Below are 27,341 nucleotides of genomic sequence, written 5' to 3'. Positions count from 1 at the left end.
GTGGAAATGGGAAGGTTAAAGGTGTGTGGCAAATATGATAGTGCGCCATGTGATTTATGTTTCGGCGGGTAAGGAAACAATTCACTAAAATAATCAACTACTGGGTTATACCTTTGGTTTTGCAATAGGTGTTTTATGTGGCAAAGAAATGCATTCTTTTAATGGTAAGTTGATATTTTATGCCTGCTCCTCCGTGATCATTGAAGGTGCTATGTATGTATATTCGAGATGATGTACATATGTATGTATGTATGTATGTACATAACCATTTATGTAGATTTCCAACTGCTGCATCAGCTGTGTATTTCGATGCGTACATAATGTGCATTACAAGCATACACATACATATATACATATATATGTACATATGTACATACATTTGCTTCTGCGCTTTAAGTTTTCCCGCAGTTCTATGCTTTTTTTGGCCCGACGAATTTTCATGCCCTTTTTTAGACACAAAACATTGAGCCACAAATGGGTTTTCACTTTTTTTCTCTCAAAACAAGACCACAAATTATTTGAACTTGTGAGGCGATCAATATATACATACAATGAAACTAAGCGATTTAAGATTAAGTATTATATTATTACTAGGAATATACAAATATGTATATAATTACTTCTGAATACAGCATAATTCTTAAAAAATAATTGCTTTAAGCTGCAAATTCGATACTCTATTCTAGATCAATAAGACCGCAATGTCAGAGTTCAAAAGGTTAATTCAGACAGTTACACGCGTATAACGGCTTAATATCCTTATCAATAACATCAACTGCAGCTGTTTTCGTTTGCCAATTGCTCTTCGCCCGGCATTTTATGTCTCTCTCTATACGTACTCTTCTTTCTCTTTCACACGCTCGCTCTTTCTTCTCTCGTTTAGTGCATCTGTTTTGTGGAAAAGTGAGGTGTGGTACAGGGCCGGATAGGTGTGGTGTATTAGATTAGCGGTGGTGGTTTTCACATTTCCATTTAACGGGAATTCGCCGCACTTAAACTTACAACGAAAGCAGAGAAAGGCGAGAGGGAGAGAGAGGGAGAGAGAGCAGGACGATGGCATAACGGTAAAACGCAGGCGCCTCTCTCACCCGCAGCACGTGCAAATATTCACATGTGTTCCTTTCGCCGGCCGCTCTCACTCCTTCGTCCTCTTTCACCTTCTCTCGTTTTCTTGCTCTCCAAAAATAAATATGTATGTATGTATGTATGTATGTATACACATACATAAGTATCTATAACGGTAACCCCGCTTGACCCCGACCCGAACCTCCATTGCCACCCATCTTGAAGGTTAAAGCGCTTAAAGAAGCTTCTAGCACAATGCTAGGGCACATCTACAGTATGCTGTCTACTATAATATTAAAAATGTAGAATGCATATTTCTATGCATCTTATCAACCAGTATTTTGAATATTACAAAAACAAGGCCTTTACCTTTGATAATGTCGAATACCTGTAATTTTCATTCGTAAGGTTAGCTCACTTATCGGGGCCGGTTTTCAAGGCCTTGTTTCTATTTCAAAATATGGTGCTTCCTTGGCGCGTTCTTCCTATTTTCATTTTCAATTTCATGTAATTCTCGTGTCGAACTATCGTTCTTCCTTATCGGCAAATGGATCTTTCAAGACCCTGAGGCTCTATTCGGCAGTCAATCAGCGTTGATAATTATGTATGGCCCCTAATGATCGACAGGTGAAAATGGGTTGGCGATTGCTTTTTATACAATTTTGCCTATTATCTGCACAGATGTTAAATGGAATATTTTGTTAATAAAGGAAAATCGTATTTTCTCTTCCCTGATATTACCAAGTGTTACGATACTACTTTAGTGCCATGTAGGCGTGCATACAGTTCCATTTATCTTATCCATTCTCCACCTGCGTCAAAAGCTGCTATAATTCACATAGTTAAATGACGTAGGCCCAACTGACGCAAAATAGTGATTTTTAAATCTTTAAAATCCATTGGGGTTACAAATAGAATATTAAATATGTGCATAATTGCACTTTTAACTAAAGTTTTAAAACTCAAATTTATATTTATGACAATAGTTGAACACAATTAAATTAGATAGATTCCACGCTTTTCCTGTGATATACAAGCAATACAAGTACAAGAACAAGATAGTTTCTTTGGCAAAAAGTCATCCCCACAGATGTTATGGCACCCCACCAATAAAATCACTCAAAATAACCTTTCTGCGATCAAATGATAGTGGCTATATAAGGTGAATAGTTGTTGGAGAAAAATGGAACCATCGGGCATAGAAAACTGAACACGCCGGTTGTTAATCTAATCTGGCTAACGGTAATGATAATAATAGCGATTCCGTTCCATTTCGTTCTCGGGGTTTCTCGATAAGATTGTCAACGTGATTACGTAATATATATTTTTTTTGTTCAGTTGAAAATAAAAAGGAAATGAACTTAATAACGGTAATGATGATAAATATACTTTTGAGATTGATAAGGTGGTCAAATGGCTTTATAAGGTGGGGATTTTGTGTGTGCTTAGCCCTGAGAATACTGAAAAATATCCGTTGCATGTGATAATGTTACCGATTTTGGATCGGAAACCATTACACTTGAATGGGTTTATTTTATTTACACATGCTCCAATAGTCACTATGTGATCGTTACAGACTCACGTATGTACTTCATGAATTACCCGAATGCCTTTTTTATGGCACTTGTTTCGAACAGATAATGCCACAGGCATATACATATGTATATAACCTACCAAATAAGGGCAAAAAGCAAGCCAAACCGAAAGCAAAGCGTACAAAAACGTAAGTCAAAAAAAGAAAATAGGAAAAATATAATCAAGGCGAGGCCATTAGCTCGAATGTCACGCCCAGTGGGTCATAGTTGATATCGGGACAAGGCCAGTTGAATGATATATGTATATTCCAAAATAATTGTACCAGGTATTCCTTCATTAAATATTCAAATTACAAAAATAACCGCCATCCAGTAGGAATTTTAGGAGGGATCTGGCAGTCTTGATTTTGGTTTACACTTGTCATCTAGAAATTTATAATAATAATAATATAACAATAAAATTGAATACTATATTCTTAGCTATTTCAAATTATAAAATTCAGAAGAATTCGAAAATCATGTGGCGACATCTAGCGGAACTTGATTAATACTTCCCAGTCTGGCAACCCCTTTAACCGATTAAGGAATTCAGCAATAAACACCGATATACGCGACAATCGATATCGTTGTTTTGGTTTAAATATTTTAAATATTTCTTATTATTTATTTTTAACTGAAACCAAAAATATATAAATTTCCCTCGAAGATATACTTTACTATATTTATTTAATGTAATGAGTGTGATACAGAAAAGATTTCAAGCAAACCAAATGGGTAAACAAAAAATGATTTTCGGAAAAAGTCATTTTAACAACTCTTCTCTTAAGCAGAAACAAGAGAGCTGCCAGATCAACAAGAAAGCAAAATTTGGCTAATTATCGATACCCCAAACGATAGCGATAACAAAGCAAATTTGGTGCTGGTTAGAGCTGGCCAATTGTCGATACCCCAAACGATAACTTCTTATACAGTTTTCACATCTCTCTCTGCATAGAACTAAGAACAACAAACGCTGCGATCTGCGATAAAGAGGCGCTATAATTAGCCGGCATTACTCACAAGCCAAAACGTTCCTTAGCCCCCAACCCCCCCAAAGGTGTGTGTGTGTGTGTGTGAGACATGCGACGGAAGGTCCTTTTGCTGCTCGTACTGGGCACTGTTGCAATGGCGGCCCAGTTGTACGACAAGGAGATGACCGTCTATGTGGACGCCGGTCAGCAGGAGTGCCTATACCACACCATGCACGATGGCGAAACCATTGACTTTGAATACCAGGTGATCGATGGCGGACACGGTGACCTGGACATTAGCTTCACCCTGCTGGATCCCATCGGTCTGGTGGTGGTGAAGGATTTCAAGAAGCCGGAGAACATCCATCGTCACGAGGTGACCAAGGAGGGCGACTATCGTTTCTGTTTCGACAACAGCTTCAGTATGTTCAACCGGAAGACCGTCTTCTTCGAGCTGATCGTAGAGCGCGAGGGCGACGAGCTGCAAGGGGACACCCAGTGGCACGAGGTGGACGATCTGGCGGGTCTGTCGCGGGACGAGTACTATGACATGAAGGTGCAGGACATCATGGACTTTATTGGTCGCATCCGCTTGCAGCTGAACAAGGCGCGTCAACTGCAGGATGTGCTGCGTTCGCACGAGGCGCGAGACCGTAATTTGGCGGAATCGAACTTCCAGAAGGTCAATCAATGGTCCATGTTGCAAATCAGTGCCATGATCGGCGTCGGACTCATCCAGGTCTTTATGCTGCGCAGCATCTTTGCGACCACTGGACGGATGCATCATATCTGGCGGAAGCTGGGCATTTGATGGATTCCGGGAGCAGGAGGAGTAGCAGCCTCTACCAAAGATGTGCATTTATGTTGCCAGGAAACCAGCTAGTTAGACTGTAATTTCATCCAGCTTGCCATCATCATTTGTAGCTCATTAGTTTCTATATATACTGAAGTATATGGAGCATATTATGTGTATTTCTATATATTACCTATGCGGGTGTGTGTGAGTGCTGTGTGAATGTGTGGGTGAGTGTGCAGGCATTGTTAAACGAAAGCAATTGTATTATTAAGCCAAGAGTTGAGTTTGATATTAAATTTAACGTTGAGGTGTCACTGAAATAAGCGTGTTTTAACTATTTCCTATTTAATTTATGGATGTTTTAGGGGTTTTGAACGTTTTTAGATTTTATATTTCTTGGGATTTTGAGTTTTGTTTGCAAAATTGATGTACCCGGACTGGTATCCTAACTTTAGACCTCATAATTAATTAGTTTCATCCATAGTTTATGGTTTTACCTAATTTCCTCTTGTGTTGCCTTTTATCTTTGCTTAAACAAAATACAAATAAGCACTTGAGACAATATTTGTTGCTTTTTTTAGATAGGAGACCCTTGCTTTAAGTAATTATTCATGTTAAACTTGGAAAATGTTTTACAAAAGCGATGCACTTCAGTAATTAACAAGCTTTTGTACTTTTATCTTATTAAATTAAGTGAAAAACACAATTTTAATGTAATCCCTGAGCTTATTTCGGCAGGCAGTTTCCTGGAAGAGCTTAAAACTTCTGTAGTTAATTTTTATAATGCACTTAGATTGTTTAACAAAAACTGCTCGCCTTCAGGGTTTTCCTCAACAATTCAGACAGATTTCCATCAGTTCCAATAGTTTAATTTGTATGCTTCCCTTGGAAACATGTTTTTTTTTTACTAAAAACTAATATAAACTCCTCCAGTCCGCACTCCTCGAGGACTCCTCACCAGGATTCACGTTTTCTTTTTTGTTTTAATCGTTTAATTTGCACTAATTATTAGACAAAAAAAAAAGGGGTAAGCATATCCGCATCATTACTAGCTTGGTGTTTATTTCCACTGGAAAGAAAGCTTGCAACAGGCGGCGGCAGCGACGACCACAGTGGCTTCTGCTGCCGAATGATGGTGTGTTTGTGTGTGTGTGTCCGTGGGCGCGGAAAGAGGAGCTGGAGCTAGAGCAGCAGACGACAGGCGGAGCTGGTCCCAGCCTAGGCGGCCTTGTTCAGGCGCTTCTGACGCTCCAGCAGACGACGTTCCCGCTCGAACTCCTTCATGCGCAGCACATAGTCTTCGTACTCGCAGGTGAGGTACTCGTGCTTCTGGTGGGCGCACTGGTACACAAAGGGAAACTTGTCGGTGCGACACGCCTGATAGGCGATGGCCAAATGCGCACAGTAGTCACGCGCGTCCAGCGGCAGCTTGGCAGACTCCATCTCCTCCTGGGTGGCGATCATCACACGCTCCTTGCGCGACTCGAAGCCGAGCATGGGATCGAAGGTGGTCACCACATCGGGGCCGGGCACCACATCCGGCTTCATGTAGTGGTCCAGAGCGTTGCCCATCCTGTGGGAGGGGTGAAACAGAGCAGTTAGTGGGCTGGCAAGGACCAGGGAAATCGCACAGTTCAAGTTAAATTACGTAAAATGTTTCTCTTCAATTTCTGCTGCTGCGGCACAGCTGTGAGCACGTCGATGACACTATCGATAGTATACGATGTTCTAAAAACTACGATAAATCGATATACCTTTACAACATCGAACAAAAAATAATCTATTAATTGTTTTTAATTAAAAATAGAGTACTTAACATCTATGAAATCGCTATTTTTTTTAATCTGTCCAACTGTCTGGGCCCTCCCTCTTTCCTATGTGTTTTTATTTTGTTTTGTGAACTTGCCAGCTGCTGCACGGGGCTGCCAACTGGGACGGACTTTACGTGTTGCCCAACACTGAACCAGTCAGCTGATGGGCAATGTAAATTAAATTTCAAAATATATCAATTTTTTTAACGGTTTCACCTTTTTTTTATGTATGTGTATATTTTGTAAACTTTAGCCAAGCGTAAAATTATTATTTTTTAAACATCGGCCCTATGTAGCTGTTAACTTTTGTACAAAAAATATATTAATATTATAATATTATATTATATTATTAATTATAAATAATATTAATATTATTACAGGTTCTGAAATATTTGGCTTAAGGTTTTTTATATTTTATTTAGTATAAACTATAAATATTTTAGACGACCTTTCAAAGCTAAGAATAACTACTTGTTTAAGATTTTATTTTTAAAAACGATTAAAAAGCTTATTTATCAAAATTGATATATATTTAATAATTAAATTGTAATCTTGGGGTCTTTTTATGAGCAAAGCAATGTATTTTGCATAAACAAAAACTTTCCAATTGTCTAGAACTCGCATTTCAACAAAAGGACCTATAAGTTAGTTTTTCGTTTAACAACACTGGGCGACGTCAGGAGACAGCTGTGCCTTTCGCAGGAAGCGGCAAGAAGCAGAGCCTCTCGCTCTCTCATTGTACCGTTGCCTTTGCCGTTCCGTTTTCGTTTTCGTTCGTTCGTTCGGTACGTTTTTTTTTTTTGTGTCGCGAAGTTAGTGGAGACAAGACAAAAAACGGCAAATGGCGCTGCAAATTGGCAAAAAACCAAAGACGAAGACGGGAAAAACATGTGCAGTGCAATGGAGCCAATGCAAATAGTTAATTTATAGTTAGTAATTCAGTTCGCAACTGCTGTGCAATAAATCTAGCCAAAGCAAACGTTCTAACGGTATAAAGGTAGCAGCGAGTAGAGTAGAGAGCGCGTGTGGAAGAGAGAGGGAGAGAAAAGTGTGTGTAGAAATATATAGAAAATATCGATTGGAGCACTGGATTCGCGAGGAGATCGGCCCAAAATGGTGGGCCTGCTAAATCCGCTAAAGTATGGCGACCACTTCTACGAGCTGTACACGAACAACACGCGCAGGTAATCCCCGCCAGCGGAGCATCCCGCTCACCGCTGCCGCACATCCCACATCCTTCTCCTCCTCCCTCCCCATATTCCACATCCCAGCCGCAGTCGCCAGCCGTTGCGCAGTCGACACGGGGTGGAAAAATCGATCGGTGCACTCGGCTTTCAATCTGGGTCTTCAACCCCCAAAGCCGCACACACACATACACATCGGCACACTCGCTCGGCTTGGATGGCGAAGCATTTGAATTTGGGGGTTGCAACGGGCGGAAGTGGCCAGCCCTCAGCGGGACGAACAGCTGAGCGCATCAGCTGATTGGACTGCCGACTGCCGCGACCTGCATTAACCCACTAACTGCCAGTGGGGGTGGGGACGTCAGTGGGTTAATGGGGGTAGCCCTTATTTATTAAATTTTGTTAGTGCAGAAATTAATTGAGTTTAAATTAGTTTGAGGTTTTTGTTGTTTATATTCTTTACTTCTTTAAAAAATCGAAAGCTTACATATTTTTTTTAAATTCTTCTGAGTAAATTTTAAGTAATTTTAGAACTTTAAGCTCGAAAAAGAGCCTTAATATATTATAATTTTATTATACCTTTTTCAAGTTTTAATATTAGACCATGGATAATATTAATATTATATACATATGTTGATATTTAATGAACAAATTAATGAAACAAAAATCGATTTCTTCACCCCCTGACAAATTTGCAAAGAAGTTGTTCAAAGTTTATGGCCACGTCAGAAAAAAAAGAAAATAACCTGACCTCCCAGTTGCAATTGACGTCCGTTAAAATTTTAAAGCTGTAATTACTAAAAAATAATTGCAAAAAGTTTCAAGTCGATAATGCAATTAGCTTTGCAGTAATCAAGCAAAGAGTGAACGTGTTAAAACTAGGTTAAAACTGAAGGTTAAAAACTAGACACAAAAAATTATATAGAAGTTAAAATATTTACCTATAACAATTTTAATGAATACATTATTTTATATTATATATATATTTATATATTTCTGTAGGTTTTTTTGCTAATAATAAATATTAATAATTATATGAAATATATTTTTGAGTACAACTCTTCGTATATTATTCCATTCTTAAGTTTTTCGAAGTGCATTGACGCAGGATATTCATATGATTTGGCAATGACATGTCAGCCTCAATCAAGGTCAAAACGGAAGATACATGCATATACATACACGATTTTAATTTGAAATATAAACTTTTAATTTTAAGAATGGAATATATAGAAAGCTATATTTATTTTTCTTCATTTTTTATAAAACTTTAAATTTTGTTAGCATGTTTTTTATATTTTTCATTGTTTACTTGTTTTACTAAATGATTGCAAAACGTTTTAAAGTAAAGAAGTAAGACGCACCTTTTAAACCACCTGTCAGATAGCTGCAAGAACCAAACTTTGAGTTATTCGTTCAATGTTAGAGGTACATACAAAGACCCCAAAGCTTGCACCTTATTGGCCAATATATGCAACGGTCTATGGTCAAAATAGCTGCAGCCTCCCTCCCACGTAGTTGTTATTGTAGCGGCCCAAAGCTTCGGCGTCCTGATAAGAGACATCAAAGAGCAAAAAGCTTTACATACATATGCAGAAAAAACAACAACAATATTTGGCCAGGTCCACGACGCATTAAGCTTGTTTTCCCTCTTCAGTTAGCTGATATGAGTTTCTGATTTATGACCTATAGTTCAAGTTGTAATGCCTTTTTAATTAGTTTTTCTAAAGTTCTTAAATGTAAACTTGACTCCATAAAATACTTGTATCACCAATATTGATTGCCTATTTTGTGTGTTTTTCAAAATTGTTCTTTTTTATTTATGGATATAAACGCTGGGAGTTTTTGTCAAGTATTTAGCCCTGATATCTATTGTCAAAATAAATATAACATAGGGTTAAAACACTGGTTAGGTCCTTGAACGCATACTATTAGAGCAGACTTGAAATCAACAAGTTGTGGACCTTATTTCAAGTGTTTTTTATATTTAGTTAAAAGGTACACCTTTTTATTTTAATGCGTAGGTGTATTTGAGTTTATTTAAGAAAATAATAAACATTGTAAACATTAAAAAATGGCCCAAAGTTTAAATTTTAAAGCGTTACAAGATACATAATTTATAAATCTATATTATATTTAATATACTAATAGTTTAACATAAATGAACCTTAGTTGATTTAATTTAATTCTTCCAATTCGTTTCATTCCCCAGAAAAATGCAACACGAACGCAAGGTGCTTACGAAGCGTAAAAGTCGAAAGGACAAGTCAGCGGCTGCTATGGCCGCCGCTGCTGCTGCTGCGGTTCTCGAGGGGAATGTGGGGGCTGGTGGATTGGTCAATCCGCTAGATCCGCCGCTGGTCAAGGAGCAACTGCTAATCCTGCCCTCATTCCCGGTGGCGCACATTGAACTCGATCCAAATGCGTCCAAATTTGCCGTCTTTTCGGCCATCCGGTCAACGGTCCTCGAGGCGGAGACCCGTTACGCCCTGTTCCAGGAGGGAGGACCGTCCGGGGGACATGCCGGATCAAAGAAATGGAACACGCCGCTAAGTACATCCTGCTGCATGATGTGCGCCCACAGCTGTATGATTAGCAACATCCTGGACTGCTCCTGTCACGCCCAACTGGCCATGGCCGGTGCAGCTGGACAGGTGCCAGGTGGCGGTGGTGGTGGTGGTGCCGGTGCCGGCGGTGATAGGGTGATGTTAGCCGGTGGCGGCGGCGGTGGACCCGCTCCCGTACCCGTTGTGGTCGGTGGACCCGGTCTTCCGGCCGAGAAGCGTCCGCGAAGGGATAGCGCCAACAGTGATGCGGATTCGGACACCGAGGAGCCCACCGAACGGGAGCCCGTCTATGCCACCGTGCCCCTTATCGTGGGCGCCGGCCTTAGGAGTCTGTTTGAGCTGATTGCCGATGCCCGACATGTCCATCCCCTGCTGTGCACCAAGGCGCTGAAGGCCCTGCTGGACGTGATCCAAGGCCAGCAGCCGGAGAGTTTCAAGTTTGAGCCCGAGGAGCTAATCAATCCCTTGTACGATCTGCTTTTGGATTTGGCCACAATGCCGGCTGCCCTTAATTCAGCCACCGGAGCGGAGGCCAACTGGTCGGCCATGGCCTGTGCCGCCCTTCTGGGTTTGTGTATTGCCCGCGGTGACACTGGCAAGATGCTGAAGGCTATTGCAGCCATGCTGATGACACCGCGCCAGCTCTCGGCCCAGATTGTGCAGCTGCCGGTGGTCCTGGCCACGCTGCAGCACACGGTGGTCAGTGCGGCGCTCAATAAGCCCACTAGGCCGGATTTTCATAGCCACGGTGTGCCGCACAATTCCCTGATTGATGAGGTGACTAGTGACTAGTGTCTTCCAGGGAAAATGTTTCTCTAAACTTTAAGCCTCTGTTTGCCTTTTTTAGTTTTCCCTGAAGCTGCCGCCCTTGAGCACGGGTCAGCCGGTCACATCACCGGCCATGGCCTGCGATGGTGTCTTTGTTTATCTGCTGTACGGTGGCACCCTGTTGAAGATCGGCACTGGGTTTGGTGGCTCCTACAAGGGACACGTTTATGCCCAGAACGAGGACTTTAGTCACGAGAAAAGCGCCTGGCTGGGCTACAGCGCTGGACAGCTCTACTTTCGTCGCACTTGTCGCCGCAGTGCTGGCGATCAACTGCAAATGGTTGGTTTGGATACGCTGGCCATTAAGGCCATGAGTCCGTTGAGCATGCTCCATATACGCGAGGGCCTCAACTATGTCCTATTCACCGACGACGACTCCCTGCATGCCATCTGTAGCAATCGCGATGTGAGTTTTGGGAGGGAAATACATTTTTGGTATTTGAATTTCTCGTTTTTTCTTTTATTTGCCTTAATAGGACACTTTGGTGGTGAAGAAACTGAATCTGTATCACAACAGCTACAACATCGATCCGCCGCCCTTTGAGCTGCCACTCCAGCTGGCCCGCAAAAAGTTCCGCACCCTGGGCTATGCCGCCTTCGAGGATGAGCTGCTCAATCAGTATCAAATACAACGCATCCAGTCGGCGCACAATAGCTTTGAGCCCAAGCTACCGGCTCCGTGTCGCGATGCCGATGTGGATGTCCTGGGCATGGCCTGTGGCAAGGAGTTCGGCTTGGTGAGGGCTAGCAATGGCAGGGTCTACTACTATGGCAAATCTGTGGCCTTGGGACTCAAGTGTGTGGGTAGGACGCCCACGCTGAAGCTCACCGAACTGATCATCTCGAAGGCGGCCAACATAGTCCATGTGGCGGTGGGTCATGATGGCATCCATGCCCTGCTGGTCAACGATGATGGCACTGTTTATTTTGCTGGAACTGCCCGACGCGGCGAAGACGGCGATAGCAGCAAGAATCGCAGGCAACCAAAGGCCGTTAAGCCCAAGAAGATGACCAAAATCGATGGCCATGTGGTGGTCCATGCGGCCTGTAATAATGGCACCTCTGCCTTTGTCACCAAAACGGGAAAACTGATAATGTACGGCAAGGATACGGCCCACTGTGATGCCATGGGGTTCGTCAGTGAACTGCTTGATCAGCATATCACCAAGGTGGCACTGGGCAAGGCCCATTGTGTGGCCCTCAATGCCAAGGGACAGTTGTTCTCCTTCGGGCTGAACAACAAGGGACAGTGCGGAAGGATATTCAACAAGCTGCAGCCGGTGAAGGATGTGGCACCGTTTGCCTCATCCTCCACGGCCGCCGCCTGTTTTGCATCCCTTCTGCCGCTGGACAAGCGTCTCAAGCTGGACTTTTCCACGCTCTGCGACTACGATGATCATAATTTGGTCCAGGGCCAGTGCCGTGTGTGTGTCATCTGTCGCGAATGCACCGGCTATAATGTGAGCTGCGTTTCGGCTCTAAATGTGCCGCTGGAGCAGCGTCTGGCTGGCAGTGTCTGTCCCTGTGGTCATGGCGATGCCGGGTGTGCCAAGTGCGGTCTCTGCGCCGCCTGTATTGCCCTCCAGGACAGCGATGGTGAGTCATAGAGAGCGGCTTTTCTGTGTCTTCTGTCTTTTGTAATCTCCAATCTCTTGGATTTCCTTTCCAGAAGCCAAAACGGAACTGAAGCCTCCGCCTAGCGATGTGCAACAGCGTCAGCAACGCTCCAAGACCCTCATTATGCGCCGCAAGGAGCGCAAGGGTGAACTGGAGACGGGAGCTGCTGGCGGTGGTGCCGCCACTCCCACCGATCTGGACAAGGATCCACCGCGTGTGGCCCCACTGGCACCGCAATTGCTGCAGCTGACTAGCTCAGCACCGGTGGTTCAGGTGGCCTGTGGCCTCCACCATACGGTTGTACTGACCCTGGCCGGCGAGGTCTACACCTTTGGCAGCAATCAGTACGGGCAGCTGGGCAGCGGTGATCTACAGCCCGTGAGTGGTCCAGTACGCGTCCAGGTGTCGGGTGCCATTAGCCAAGTGGCAGCCGGCAGCAATCACACTGTGCTGCTCACCTCCAAGGGCATGGTCTATACCTTTGGCAACTATCAGAAGGGACAGCTGGGACGCTTGCCAAGTGATTTTATACAGAAACCAGCCCAGGCCCAGGAGGACGAGTCGCCGGTGGGTTTGGGGTCCGATGGAGGAGGAGGAGGAGGTGTTGGATCACCTGCTGGCGGTGCTACTGCGCCCTTGGGCATGCCTGGGCCGGAGGTTCAGCCCAGTGGTTCCAAGGAAACGCCGCCTTTAATACCGAATTTCAATGCACCGATTCTGACGCAGCGACAAAAGTTTCTATGGAACTGCTCCCCAGGCGCCGTCTTGTAAGTTGGAGCAACACTTGAAGACTTTATATATTTTTGTTTACAATATTTCTTATCCATTCCAGTGGCCTGGGTCCCAGCTATGGCAAGAAGGTGACCTGGATTGGGGCCAACGGCGATCAGACCTTTATTAAAATTGATGAATCCCTGATCACAGCTCAAATGCTGCCCAAGATGCATGTGGTGGCCAACAAGAAGACTATATGTAAGTGAATTTCTATACTTGATCCTTGGTAATCCTTGCTAATCCTGGGAACATCCAACTAGTGCTCATTCCCAGCATTCCGCTGTCCTTTCACACGCTCTCCATCAATCGTCGCGATGGCAGCTGCACAGCCCATTATCGCGGTCAGACCAACTTTGTCCAGCTGATGCAGCAGCAGCAGCAGGTCCACCAACAGCAGCAGCAGCACCACCATCAACAACATCAGCATCACCAGCAGCAGGGAGAACAATTGCAGCCGGAAATCAACAGGAATGTGGATGTGCTTGGAACACCAGTAACCGCTGAATCCCCGGCACATGCCGCTGCCGCCGGCTCCTCCTCTGCCGCCTCATCGCTACTCACAGCTCTGGCGGGAACAGCAGCCAACGCTGGTGTGCCCATTAATGAGCAAATGTCACGGAGCATGCACGAGGCCAGGAATCAAATATTTGAAGATCAGCCCCCAGAGACAGGATCTCCAGCGGCGGCAGTGGCAGGAATAGGAGCAACTACAGTTGGGACACCTGGCGGTGGCGGCGGCGGCGGTGGAGGAAATGCCTCGCGTCAACGTCGCGGTGTCCGGCAGGGTGGCTCCCCAGAACCGGTACCAATGCCGCCACAGCTGGCCTTTGCCATGGATCCCACCTACAATGTGCTGTGGGTATTCGATGGAGCTGCCCGAAAGCTGCGCTGTCACAATGTGGTGGCCAGCGACATCAATGAGAGCGATGCGGTGAGTTCCCATAACCCTCTAAGTGACATCAGAGGGTTAACCGAAAATGTAACCTTTCTTTTTTAGAACTCAGCCAACTACCGATCCCTGCTCTCGCCGGAGCTATCCCTGCCGGATCGCGTAGACTCCCGTGTGGCACGCTCGCAGGCCTCGCTGAATCTGCTGGCCTGCTTGGACATTCTCACCTCGGCGCAGGACAACATCCCCGGCTGCTTCGATCAGCCGCTGCTCAAGCAGACCCAACAGACAGCCGAGACGCTGAGCGGCGAATACCAGGTGGTGAGTCGCTTCGACAACTTTGGCGGCGGTTGGGGCTATTCGGGACACAGTGTGGAGGCCATACGCTTCTCCGCCGACACGGATATTGTGATCTGTGGCTTCGGGATGTTCGGCGGTCGCGGGGAGTACAGCTGCAAGCTGAAGCTCTTTGACCTGGGCGGCGATGGTGGCGGCTACGAGAAGGAAGGTGTTCTCATAAGCGAAACCAAGGAGGTGCCCTACGAGTGCGGCGCCAGGAGCAAGCATCATATATTGCTGCCCAAGCCGGTTAGTGCGGTGGCCGGTAGATGGTATCTGGTGTGGGCCAGGATCGCTGGACCCTCCTCCGATTGCGGTTCGTGTGGCCAGGTATCGGTCACCACCGAGGATCAGGTGGTCTTCTCATTCAAGTCCAGCAAGAAGGCCAACAATGGCACCGATGTCAACTCCGGCCAAATACCGGCCATCCTGTACAGACTCGTGACGCAGGATTGCAAGCAAACGCCGGCCCAGATGGATGCGGATCCTGTCCAGCGAATATCGCGTGCCTTTGCCAACAGCGTCAGCCGGGAGTGCTTCGAGAGTCTGGTGGTTCTGCTTAGCTGGGCCTGGGATTGCTTCAAGCTGCAGCTGCGCGAGGAGCGCGATAGATCCAGGCCATTGCAGCTGCAGCAGTCGCTGCAGTACCTCGGCTATGTGATCAAGTCATGTCTGCGGCTGCTGCGCAAGTATACCAATGAGATATATCCACAGCGCAGCTCAGCCACAAACCAGGGAGGAGCTGGTGCTAGAGGAGGAGGAGGTGGTGGTGTAGTGGCTGCTGCTTTGGCCAAGATACAGGCTAAGGCTGGCAGAGACAAGAGCTCAGCTCCTCGAGCCGCTGTTATGGCCAAATACTTTGGTGATGCCTCACCAGCGCCGGCCATGATCAGTAGTGGCGGCAGCGGTGGAGCACCATCTACATCTGCTTCGGCGGCGGCGGCGGCTGCAGCAGCAGCAGGAGGAGGAGGAGGAGCAGCAGCAGCAGCTGGAGGAGCCACTCCCCAGACACGTAAGACTAACATGGAGAACATACAGCTGGCAGAGTGCATTGGCAATGTGCGAGCCCTGCTTATAGTCATCTTTTGCGACGACATCTTCAAGGATATAGCCACCGATGAGGGTGAGTATCGAGGATTTCTTCTGGGGAAACTCCCACTTAATGCACTCCCACTTTTTGCAGGCTACGAACTGGTCCTGGAGATCCTCGACGAGTGCCATTTGAGTTATGTGGCCTGCTTCGATGCCTTCTATCCCACATCCTCGCTGAAATGGAACTGCCTGTGCGATTTACTTGGCCAAATGGATCGCGGTGCCCTGCATTCCCGCCTGCTAAGCGCCATACTGGCCGGCTTATGCTCACCCAGCGTCAAGCTAAGGGCCACCTTCTCCCTGCTAAGTGCCACGGGCAATGAACGCCAGTCGATCATCAGTCCCAGCGATAACTCTGGCCTGCCCATGCTCTCCTCCACGGATGCCCATCAGTATCCCATATTGGTCGAGCAGATGATCTATCGGACGCAGCAGGAGAAGAGCGATTTCCTTAGCAACTCGTGGACCTTTAAGGATGTGCTAGTGCGTCTCCTGGATATTATAGCCACGCCCATACGCTCGCGAATTGAGGTGATTTACAGCCGGAATCTGGGGAATAGCAGCGCCAGCAGCGTCCACAACAAGGAGACCGTCAATCAGGGCTTGATTGACAACTGTTGCCATCTGTTGGCCCGAGTTCTGGCCGAGATTGTCTACCAGACGGCAATGGGTGAGTACGACAAGTTGTTTCTGCCTCCGCGAACTCTTCACTCCACCGGCGCCCGGTTCGCCCGCTGCGATGTGAGTCGAACGTGGAACACGGGTAACTTTGGTCCCGATGCCATTGCCTTTGCCGTGGATCGTCCGGGTGTGGCCATTGCCGGTGCCATGGTCTACTCGGGATCGGGAAGCTATGACTATCAGCTGGAGTTGCTCTACGACAATACGGCGGATCTGCAGCCGCAGCACAAGTGGGAGACTCTGGAGTCCGTCTCGGGTACCTACGACCAGGAGGCGGTGCACAATGATCTTGCAGAGATTAAGTTTGATCATCCGGTGCATATCAAGGAGAATGCACGCTACGCCTTGAGGTTGTGCTCCCAAGGAGCACGTACCTGTTCCGGTGACGCTGGAATGCCAGTGCTACGAGGACCCTGTGGCACCCAATTTCATTTCTATGCCTGCGATCTCAGCTTTAATGGCACCACGCCGGCCCGAGGACAATTGCCATGCATCCTGTACTACAGCACGCCCATGAAGCAGGACGGAAACAACACAAATACCACCACTAACACTGCGACTGGAGGCGGTGTTTCCATACTGGAGGAGCGACCATTGCTTCTGGGGCCACACGAAGTCTCCACCAGAGACACAGCGCTGCAAATTGCAGCGGATATAACCAAGAAATGCACGGAACTGTTGATCCTGGCCAGGAATGCCATGGCTGCCTCATGCTCGCCCTCGGATAACAGCTCCAATCACACCCAGACGATTGATTCCGAGCACAATATCACGCCCATCGAGGAGCACATGGACATTAACTGGGCCAACAACTCGCGGACAGCTGCATTGCCCACTGTGGTGGCCGCTTCGGCGGCAGATCCACAGCTATCCGCCGCCCGGGATTTGGGCAAACGCATTGAGTCCTTCTCCAAGGGCATCATGGAGACCCTGAAGTTTGACAAGCGTTCCACGAATCCCTTTGAGATGGAAATCGAAATGGGAGCCACCGAAATCGGTGTGGAGGAGACGGCTGCCGACCTGAGGAACGGCCAGAGTCAGAGTCAAAGCCAGAGTCAGAGCCAGAGCCAAAGTCAGGGCCAGAGCCAGGGTCAGAGTCAGTGCCAGAGTGTGCCCATCAATGGGAATGAGAGGACCACGGAGTACGAGATGGCCGAGCAGCCGGCAACGCTGCCTCAGCAGCACTCGGACTCGGAGGAGGCTCCTCTAGAGGCGGGTAACATGGCTGCCAGCGGTGGCGGTGGCCTAAGCGGAGCTGGTGGTGTCACCAGTCATGTGACCGCTGTCCAGCTGCTGGAGGTCTTCAATCTGGCCGCCTCCAATATGTTTCACACACTCCTGCCGCTGGTCTATGCCCACATTGCCAATTTGGCCTGCAGCGATCCCAAGAGCTCCGTCCAGATTCTCGGTTTGATCAAGGAGATCCTGCCGCATATCGCTGCCCTGAATCAGCTGCATGTGTCCAAGGAGCAGCGCCCGCCGGAGCCGGCTCTGTTTGCCCCCCAGAGTGGTGGTGGCAACAGCACCACCAGCAACCACTACTGTGTGGTGGAGAGCGAGCATCCGTACAAGAGTGCCAGCATCAGTTGCTACCGCGTGGAGTTCCCGCCCTGCGTCCAGTGGCTGACCATTGAGTTTGATCCGCAGTGCGGCACTGCCCAACTGGAGGATTACCTGCTCCTGTCCATACCCATGCGACCGCCAACGGCCCAGCATCAGGCAACGCCAGTCCCGCATGCCGATGATTATCTGGAGCAGGCGGACAACAATGTGCACAGTGGCGATAGAAGACGCACCACTGGCGGTGGCATAGCCGGCAGCGGAGCAGCTCCGAGCAATCATATCCGTTCCGCCAGCGTTCAACTAACCATGGCCAGTTGTTGCCGCAGTCCGGGGGCAGCAAGTGCTCCAGGCTCGGCCAGCGCGCCGAGTGCAATGCCACTGCGCATGCTGGATGCCACCGAACGGGAGTGGATTGTGGTCAAGAAATTCAATACGTGAGTTGGTTAATTTTATTTTTATTTTTGTTTCTAAAACAAACTGTAAACCGTTGATGTCAACTCTTGTAGAGCTTCCACCTGGCTGCAGAACGTGCTCATCCTGCCCGGCAACTGTGTGGAGTTCTCTTTGGAAACGGCGTCCCTCTATGCCCAGGATCCGCACAATAATCGCTATGGCTTCAAGTGTCTAGTGGTTGGCTACGACAATCCCACTTCAGTGAGTAATACATACATATATTATAATAAAGACTAAGATGCGTAACGCCATGGAGACCAAGGCTACAGGTTCTCCTTGCACGAATTTCCTTGATATCTTAAAAACTTCCTATTTTTATTTATATTATTTCACCTTAGTCTCTTTCTCCCAATTGCTCTCTCTCTTTCTAATCCATGTGTCTCTCTTACATGCTCAGATCAATGCCAGCAACTCATGTCTCATAAGACTGGAGCAGGAATTGGCCTATTTGGGCGGCATGTGCAGTGCCAATCTCATGAAGAAGGAGCTCAATCTGCCAGGTGATATATCCCAAATTTTCATATATATTGAAACCGCATTATAAAACCCATTTTGTAGACGACAAGGACGTGGAGGATATGAGCGGCATAGAGGAGACCATCAGTGCCCATCATGCCTTGCTCTCCAAAGGCTTTGCCCTATCCGAGCCCCAGTTGACAGTGCACCAGGCCTTGGAGTCGTATCTGCCGATAGGGTGAGTCCTCCTTTCAATTATAGCTCTGTATATACGGTATATCTATGCAGACTTGGCTTTTCTGCTTTTTTTAATGGGTCTATTTACATTGCTTAGGCATAATTAAGATACAATATCTAACGACTAAACTGTAGGCTATGGTTTTGGTACAGCGAAAGGTCACGCATTGGTGGTATTTCCATGTTAGCTTCCTCCTCTAGCTTCTCTCAGCTCTGTGTGTGTGTGTCTCTGTCTTTCCTTGGCGTCTTGTCTTGGTCTATAAATCAGTCTTGAGCAGGCCAGCATTCTCGATTTGGTATACGATCTGAGTCTCTTTGTATGTGCGCGGCTCCGGCTGGACAACGTCCAATTTACGGCGTCGCCTTCTCTGAACTATTCTCCAGCATATCCCCAGGATCAGCAGAAGCAGCAGCAGGCCAAGCAGCACACTACCCGCCACTATATAGGCCATGTAGCTCTGTTCACGACACTGATCGCTGATGAGCAGACGTAGTGGCATCAAAGGTGGTGCCTGCTGCTGCTGCTGTCTGTCTGACTGCTGTCCCGGTGGCTGGAACATTAGCTGATCGCTGTGCACGCGAAAGAATTCAGCTTTGGGCAGTGGCGGTTCTACATTCCTGTCCAGCTGATCGCAACTCCAAGGATTATCATAGCGCAGCTCACGAATGCTAAGAGCAAAGCGCTCGTCAAAGCGCAGAGGTTGTGCCTGTGTTCCGGGCTCATCATCATTCGCCTTGGGATCTGCTCCGGGACGTGAGCTACGCAGGGTGTTGTTGTGGAAGCGCAGCTCCAGGCGCTCGCTTAGCTGATACGAACGATGCACGGTGAGGCTGCGGAAGGCTATCTCACTGGTGGCCCCAAAATCGTTGCCACGCAGGGTAATAGCATCGCGGATTTGAGCCTCCAGCCACTCGCCATCCACGGCCACAAATTGGTTCTCACTCAGGCTCAGTTTGGAGACAACTGTGGAGGGCAGAGGATTGTTTTATATAGATAAATATAATTAGGCAATTTTTCTTTACTTACGTTTAAAAGAGAGGGCATGGGAGTGCACCTCCTGGTGGAAATGATTCCCCCTCAGACTCAGCTCGTTGAGCACTTCCAGTTCGTAGAAGGCCCGGGTGGGCACATCGCTCAAAAACTGACAGTTGGCAATGCTCATCTGTTCCACGGCGAACTTTTTAAAGGCCTAATGAAGTGAATAAAAGTGGTTTATTATAGATAAAAAGATGTCTTAAGATAAACCCCCTGAACTCACCTGACTTTCAATATGCTGTATGGTCACCCCGTCCATTTTGAGCAATATGGCACTGTTCTTGGTCGTGGTGAACCCAAAAGGCTTCATCTCATCTATGCGTCCGCCCACGAATGAGATCTCCTCGATGTTTCCAGTGATGGCATGCGACTCGATCAGTTTGATGTTCGTCTGTTCGAACTCCACGATCAGAGCCTTGTTGCTGGCATAGCGGGGCACACTGAGGGCAGACTGGCGGAGCACTAGCTTACCCACTTGGGTGAAGGTCACCTTGCGCAGGCCTATGGTGTCGCCCAGGCAATTGGACTCCACAGTGAGGTCGGGGCAGTGGCGAATCTCCACCAGAGAGACGTCACCGTGTAGGAATGGCAAGACCATGGGCTGTAGTTAAAAGGAAGTAAAAAATATTTGAATTTAGAGAAACTGTTATAAACTTGCTGTTATTCTAACTGTTATATTGAATTAAATATAATAATATTAACAATTGATATAGATAAATAAATAGATCAGTGAAAAAGAAAGTAAGAAAGTTTTTAAACGGAAAATCTAGTTAAATACTGTTATATACTTGTAACTGTTATATAGAAAAAGATTTAATAATATTAAATATAATTATTTGAGGCCATTTAAATTTTAAAGTATTTTTTTAAAAGGAAAATCTAGAGAGTGTAAAATACGGTTATATTCTTAGAGCTGTCATACAGAAAAAATTTAATAGTATAAAATAAAGACATACAACAGTAAAAAAGAATTTAATGAAAAAGTTTTTAATAATAAAATCCAGATAAGCGGGTATATACTTTTATATACTTAAAACTGTTATACGTACATGAATTTTATATTATTAAATTTAATTATTAAATAAATATTCATATAGAAATATATTTAATAAAATTAAATAATGTTAAATATATTTATTCTACCATTTAACATTAAGTTTCAAGCTCTTGAAAGTTTTTCTGAAGCAAAAAATCTTTTTCAAGCTTTTTTATGCTTGTTTACCATTTTTTTTTTGTACAATGAAGTCATAAAAAGTCAAAAGTTCTCTAAAAAAATAGGCTGAATAGGGGCTAACTTTCGTCTGAAGGTTGAGTCATTAAATAGTGTTTATACACAAAATTGTTGATAGTTCTTTTTGTGTCGAAAATATTCACGACCTTCCGTCAAGTGTTTATAATTTAATTAAAGTTTTTTTTTTTTGTAAACATTTTCTTTTTTTCTTTATTAATATAAGGCAAACAGCTTAGTATTATTTTTGGGCGCAGCAGCGTGACTCACCTGGTCGTAGTTGTTGCAGTCACAGGTCATGGTGGTACTGCCACCGGAGCTGCAGCTGACCTTCGTTAGCTCCGCCGTCACTTGGGCGGTGGCAAAGAGGCTCAGCAGAATGATGATGATTAGGAGGAAGCGAAGGTGGTGGTGCATCCATTTTGTCCACACTGTGGGATCCTTGAGATTTCTGATATTTCGCATGATTATTCGCTCATATTTAACGCCTATTCTCCGGGCTCTATTCACTCTTTGTTCATTTTCCGGAGTCCGGCTTTCGCTCTCCTCAACCGTTGTCGTTCCGTTGCGCTCTACGATCGGCCCGTAAATGCTGATAAGTCCAATGGATTCTCTAGTACCTTATCTTTGAAGGTGTTTCTTATCTGTGGAATATATACAAACATACCATACGTATAAACATTCAGAATTACAGTGATGTTGTGTTTGCGGTTGTGTGTCACAGTGTAGTCATATATATTTGCTATAAATATGTGTGTTTGTGTGTGTGCTTTTGGGGCCACCCTAAAAATCTATAAATTATATTAGATAAAATAGCGAGCTTTTTATACCCATTGGTCTTGTGGTAAAGGGGTAGCTTAACTCAGTGGAATATATACAGTATATTCTAGTCATGTCCGTTTGTCGTTTGTCCGTTAGTCGTCTGTCCGTTATAAATACCATAATCCGAAGCCTATAAGAGCTAAAGCTGCCTAGCTATAAGGCTGATTCCAACTCTTGTTTGTTTTAAAATAAAAAATCTAAAGAAAACACTTATTTATAAATGTATTCATTTTATTATTTTAATTAATTTGATATTTTTGTAAATTTATTTTTTTTTATATTAATATAATTTTATATTTTATTTTAAATGTATTATTCCAAATTTACATTAAACTAAAAGAGATTTTTTATCTGTTTTTTATAAACTTAAAAGAGAGATCTCCTTCCTGGAAATACTTTGTTAGAATATTCTAGAAATATACATATTTTTGGCGACAAATATTTGCTTTCTGTGTGGCTCACAATCAACACATGTTTATTCCAAGTGATCTCAGTTATTTCAACTACTTGCAAAAAACTTAAAATTGCAACTGTCAAATTGTAAAGTTGCAAAGTAAACCTTAAAAAGCTCATTTAAAAAAAAGATAAGATTGCCTTTAAAAGACCTTACACCGAGGGGTAATGTGCCAGTGACTTTACTGGCGGTTCAAGCATTTGTTCCTATGAATTCATGTATAAACTTTAATTCTTTGAAATTTTTTCTGTTTTCCTTATTAAAATTTCATAATTCTCATCATGAGAATGTTTTTTGTTTTGATATTTATCACCTGAGTATAGGCCATTTCGGGTTTGTTTTTATTCAATGAGTTTCCAGGAAGTACATGTAAGTTTTTGCTTGCCTTAGTTTTTACCTTTAATAGTTTCTACTATTAATTCGGGTTTGTGTGAATTGATATTACCCAACTTTAGTTATACTTTAAATCTTGAATAGTTAAAAAAAAAAGAATCTAAATTATTGAACGATAAACAATTTTGCGCTAATTATCGATTCGTTATTGTCTTGCTCTAAAGCATCGAGTTATATAAAGTAGCGAGTGTGAAAAATAACTTTTTGAAAGTAAACCAGCAAGTGTGACAAAATAATTATTTATAAAAATGAATAAAGATGAATTATAACCGATCTTTAAGATATCCCTATAATTCTAATTGTATGAAAAAGTGTTGCAAAACAGTGAAAAATCAGAATTTTGATCGATTACCGCCGAAAACTTCATCGGTGTCGATCATAATCAGCTAAAGTTAACGTTATTGCCCAACAACCATAGCAGAGACGCTGAAACGAGGCTCTAATTGAATCACAACACCCTCTCCCAAATGATGATCACTTCACTTGGCCGGTTTTCTCCTCCAATCACGAAAAACTGTTAATTGAATTCGGAGGTCGTACGGCACACACCGAGTACACACACACACCGAGTCTCTTCTGTCTCTGGAAGAGGGAAGCTTGGAACTCGAACTGGGACTGGGACTGGGTCTGGTAGCCGCCTGAACATGAGCAATTATGCTTTGTTATTTGTTTATGGCCATTTCCATTTCCATTTGTTTAAAGAACTCAATTTACGAGAGAGAGAAAATTTAGTCAGCGCGCTCATCTCAAGTGGCGACTGTTCAAATATTGGCGCACGAGTCGAGAAATTCAAAAATTCCAGAGTCGCGTCGGTGCCAAGTTTGCCATCATGACGATGATCATGATCATGGCGATGGCTATGGCAATTATTTCATGATTTCACAAAGTGTATAACTTGCAGTAAATATTAAAAAGTTCAAAAAATATTAAAACATAACATAACAACTATGAGTACTACTTTGGGAGTACTATTTTTCTTTAAATACTTTGTACATTTTTTAAGGGAAACGACTCAAGTCTTGGCTAGGGGAACTTGGCTTTGATCCGGTCATATAAAATATACAGGCAATATCAAATCAGGCAATCCTGGGCTATTAAGATAATGCACTTTGATACCTAAAGTTCGCTTTGCGATAAGTACAAGGCACTAAAATTAATCGGGGCCTAAAAAAATCAAGTATTCCGGATGTGACGCAGACATTGGTCAACCCTTTACGGGTAGCTCTGTACCGGGGGCAGCGCTCTCCACATCAAGTGGTGGTTTTCATTGAGTGGACTTGCGTTTAGGAAATTAAATTATAGCGCAATTGCATTTCCTGTTTTCAGAATCAGAGCCGGAAAACTCTCTTTAAAAAGTTCGCCGTGAACTCCGTTTCACAATTAGGCAATAATTAAGATGTATAAAAAAGTATAAAATAGTGACAGATGTCAATAAAATCTTGTGAAATCATTTAAAATATAAAGTCATATTTTGTATATATTTTTTAAGAGCGTCAGAACAGAAAACCACACTCAAAAATCAGTGTAATGAACTTAAATTTATATCATTTTTGGTATATATTTACGTACTAAGGTCTTAAATCCTTAATTGTCCACTTGTGGCATTTAAAATATTTATTTTACATTTTGTGTAAATATTAATATGAATATTTCATGGGTTTGTAACAAATTGAATTGAAGTGAAACGCCGTCAAAGCAAGCGAATCGAAAGGCTTCATTGCACAAACTGATGGGATTTCCATTGCATTGCCACCGTTTTTTCATATAGTCCGTATCTTATCGTGGTTTATATCGCCATCGATAAAGTTGCGGGTGAGTCAAAAGGCCCGATATTCCGCAGGATGACACATTATAATGTACTGTACTTGAGTACATAGAGTTTGCAAATGGTTTATTATGACTCCATGGCGTTTCTAAGGTCGAATTACGAACCCTTACTGGAAATTGAAGTGACTAATTGGCTTGAAAGTTAATACAGGCAACAATTATAAATGTTTATTAAATTAAGGAAAATATTTATTATATTAATAATAGTTGAAAAAGGGTTTCTGTAAGTTGAATCTTATGGATATATAGGCTAATTTCAGTTCTTAGAGAAAGCAGATACAGTATCTTGTATCTTGTTGGATTGCGCCTTATCTTTTATATGCCTGCTATTAGCAATTAGCTAGAAAATACAAGCTGTGAGCTTCAAACTACAAGCTTTTCTGCCATTTAACCAAATCGTATCTATTGCAGAATTGTCAAAGCCAACTTTCTTTCCCAAGCTCTTTGGACAATGTTTTTTCTTGGTTGTTAAAAGCATATCGGCCACCAAAGCTCATTTAGCCAAAGGTCTAAACCAACTAAAAAAAAATAAAGCGAAATAGTAGTACTTGAAAATGCCGAGGGCACTTGATGGGGTTAATGTTTTTAGCCTGTGGATTTGTTTTTTGTTTTGTTTGTAGCTTCTGCTCTTTGCTTTCTACTACTTGAAATTCGTGCACTTGTACTTTTTTTTTGTTTCTGTTGTTTCCATTCTATACACTTGACGAAATGAACAATGAACTTTTGATACCCTTGAAACCTAGAAGGTCTTGCAAAAATCGATTTAAAATCGATTGTTTTCCTCTCTAATTGCTAGCTAAATGGTATGGTAAGTTTCTTACGAACTTTGGCAAGATTTTAACTTTGAGAAATTATATTTTGCACTATTTGGCACTAAAACTGAAAAAGAAGTCAAGTTTTCGATATTTTTTCATGCAATAATCGATTATTATCGAAATTTTACTAGCTCCAAGGTATTTTTGTCCCAATCTTTTCAAAGACGTTAAGTTGGAAGGAGAAATGAAATATATTATTTGTATTATTGATGTTGGACTGTGTTGTCTTCGTGTTCCAATAACTTAACACATTTTTCGATTGAACTTCTCGTAACATTGACTTTGGATCTGGACTGTTTTGTATTATTTATTTTTTCTTATTTTTTTGTTATTGCCATTTGTTAGTGAATATTTTTGAAATAGCAAACTAAAAACAGATTTGTATTTCACATTCGCTCTCCTCCGTTGCCATTTAACCTTGAAATATCGAAATATCGCCGGGTTGCGATGACGACGACGCCGACGGTGACGATAATGGATATGGATATATGGCAAGGTGTCTGCCAATTTTGTTTCTAATATTTTGTTGTTTAACAAGGGGGCGTATGTGCATAAATATACACAATATACACTGCTAATTTGGATTCCCTAAGGAAGCAAAAAGGCAATAAAGAGAGATGTCTTGGGGTTTGAATTTCATTTCATTTAAATTAAAGTTTTGTTTGTTTTGTTTCGATGCGTGGGATTTCCATGATCATGATCATGATCATGATCACACTGGATTAGGAAGACGAGGGAGAGCAGATCTTCTCTGTTTGTTTGAATTCTTCTTTTTTAGCTTCTCTCTGTGCCTGCAACGCAAACAAAATGTTTCCATACTCTCGCAGATTTTTTCTTTTTTCAGATATTTTTTTCTTTTTCGTTTTATTACTTTGAACTTTATGGTCAGAGGCCGGCCACAAAAATGCAATACACACACACACACACACACGCACACCCAGATTTTTGACACCAGGAAAATGGCAAACAAGTGACTTTGCTTTTAGACAGACTTTAAGTAGTAAATACTCGTTAATATTCACATTTAATATTATTATTAGCAGTGAAATCAGCGCACCTAATTAAACAAAAACAGAAACAAAAACAAAAAAACACGCGATCGCTCGGCCTCCGGTCCAGAGTTGTTCTTCGTCGTCGTCGTTGTTGTTGCTCGGCCGACCGGCGTAAGCGCGTGCGAATGACAAACTGAGCGCCAAACCGCCAAACGCTAAACGTTAAACGCAAAACGCAAACCGCCAATCTCCGCTACCCGGGAGCTTCTCCTGGCTCCACGATCCACGCGGACAGAAAACGCTCGGCAGAGCGCCAGTCAAAGCTGAGCGTTTAGCTTTCCATATTCTAGCCAGGGTATTATAATTTTAGACAAAAGCTTGCAGCACAGGCGAGTCGATTTAGACAAGTCCACTACAACATTTTATTTTAATTTAAAAGGGGTTGTTACATTGTAAAAATTAAATAAAAAATATATATATATATTAATAAAATTAGTATATTTCGCCTAAAAAAATGTCATATACAAATTGGTATTCAAAGACCCTATAATGCGTGATATATTATTATGTTGGCAAATCTTATAAATATTTCGATTCGCTATGAAAATCCTAATTTATATAAAATAAAATAAATGGAAACAAATCGACCAAAAGAATTTTTAAGTGAGTAGGACCTACGGGTCGTATACGTAATTTTTAATAGACTTCGAGGCAGCTTTTTTCAGCTCATCTTTTGCAGAACTGCCATCACTGCCAAGCTCTCTCTCTCTCTTCCGACGCGGTGTTCTCTCTCTGCCGCTCTTTGCTCTCTGGTTAAATGAGCGCCAGTTTGGCTGCAAATGATCATAAGCTCAAAGAAGAAGAAACAAAAACAAAC

General features: G+C 43.7%; 4 protein-coding genes across 6 annotated transcripts in view; 2 read left to right on the top strand and 2 right to left on the bottom strand.

Annotated features, from left to right (window-relative positions):
- Positions 1 to 146: 146 nt before the first annotated feature.
- Positions 147 to 4,729, top strand: opm (opossum). Its single transcript, XM_017180731.3, has 2 exons — positions 147 to 164; positions 3,595 to 4,729. The coding sequence occupies exon 2, from the start codon at positions 3,720 to 3,722 to the stop codon at positions 4,419 to 4,421; it is 702 nt and encodes a 233-aa protein (XP_017036220.1). The 5' UTR covers positions 147 to 164; positions 3,595 to 3,719; the 3' UTR covers positions 4,422 to 4,729.
- A 713-nt stretch (positions 4,730 to 5,442) lies between these two features.
- ND-B18 (NADH dehydrogenase (ubiquinone) B18 subunit) lies at positions 5,443 to 6,171 on the bottom strand. Its single transcript, XM_017180733.3, has 2 exons — positions 6,055 to 6,171; positions 5,443 to 5,979 (listed from the first exon to the last, which is right to left on the bottom strand). The coding sequence occupies exon 2, from the start codon at positions 5,976 to 5,978 to the stop codon at positions 5,625 to 5,627; it is 354 nt and encodes a 117-aa protein (XP_017036222.1). The 5' UTR covers position 5,979; positions 6,055 to 6,171; the 3' UTR covers positions 5,443 to 5,624.
- Positions 6,172 to 6,958: 787 nt separating this feature from the next.
- hiw (MYC binding protein highwire) overlaps positions 6,959 to 27,341 on the top strand; it is a 54,348-nt gene continuing 33,965 nt past the window's right edge. Inside the window, exons 1-12 of the mRNA XM_017180673.3 lie at positions 6,959 to 7,401; positions 9,614 to 10,745; positions 10,816 to 11,202; positions 11,273 to 12,392; positions 12,466 to 13,180; positions 13,246 to 13,385; positions 13,448 to 14,118; positions 14,185 to 15,538; positions 15,599 to 18,185; positions 18,258 to 18,405; positions 18,602 to 18,704; positions 18,763 to 18,898. Coding sequence (XP_017036162.1) covers positions 7,331 to 7,401; positions 9,614 to 10,745; positions 10,816 to 11,202; positions 11,273 to 12,392; positions 12,466 to 13,180; positions 13,246 to 13,385; positions 13,448 to 14,118; positions 14,185 to 15,538; positions 15,599 to 18,185; positions 18,258 to 18,405; positions 18,602 to 18,704; positions 18,763 to 18,898 — 8,564 coding nt within the window. The 5' untranslated portion in view covers positions 6,959 to 7,330. The remainder of the gene's footprint in view (positions 7,402 to 9,613; positions 10,746 to 10,815; positions 11,203 to 11,272; positions 12,393 to 12,465; positions 13,181 to 13,245; positions 13,386 to 13,447; positions 14,119 to 14,184; positions 15,539 to 15,598; positions 18,186 to 18,257; positions 18,406 to 18,601; positions 18,705 to 18,762; positions 18,899 to 27,341) is intronic.
- On the bottom strand, positions 18,931 to 26,683 carry LOC108084464 (uncharacterized). Of its 3 annotated transcripts, none has more exons than XM_017180675.3 (5): positions 26,530 to 26,683; positions 21,432 to 21,805; positions 20,157 to 20,534; positions 19,925 to 20,087; positions 18,931 to 19,861 (listed from the first exon to the last, which is right to left on the bottom strand). In XM_017180675.3, exons 2-5 carry the CDS (start codon positions 21,624 to 21,626, stop codon positions 19,155 to 19,157), a joined length of 1,443 nt encoding a protein of 480 aa, XP_017036164.1. In that variant the 5' UTR covers positions 21,627 to 21,805; positions 26,530 to 26,683; the 3' UTR covers positions 18,931 to 19,154. The 3 variants fall into 3 exon arrangements, with proteins under 3 accessions (XP_017036164.1, XP_070144402.1, XP_017036165.1); XM_070288301.1 differs by having other exon boundaries at positions 26,495 to 26,663; XM_017180676.3 differs by lacking the exon at positions 26,530 to 26,683 and adding an exon at positions 24,400 to 24,530.

The sequence above is a fragment of the Drosophila kikkawai genome, chromosome X (assembly GCF_030179895.1).
Source record: "Drosophila kikkawai strain 14028-0561.14 chromosome X, DkikHiC1v2, whole genome shotgun sequence".
Taxonomy (NCBI): domain Eukaryota; kingdom Metazoa; phylum Arthropoda; class Insecta; order Diptera; family Drosophilidae; genus Drosophila; species Drosophila kikkawai.
Note: the sequence above shows the minus strand (reverse complement) of the source record. Positions and strands in the feature narration are given on the sequence as shown.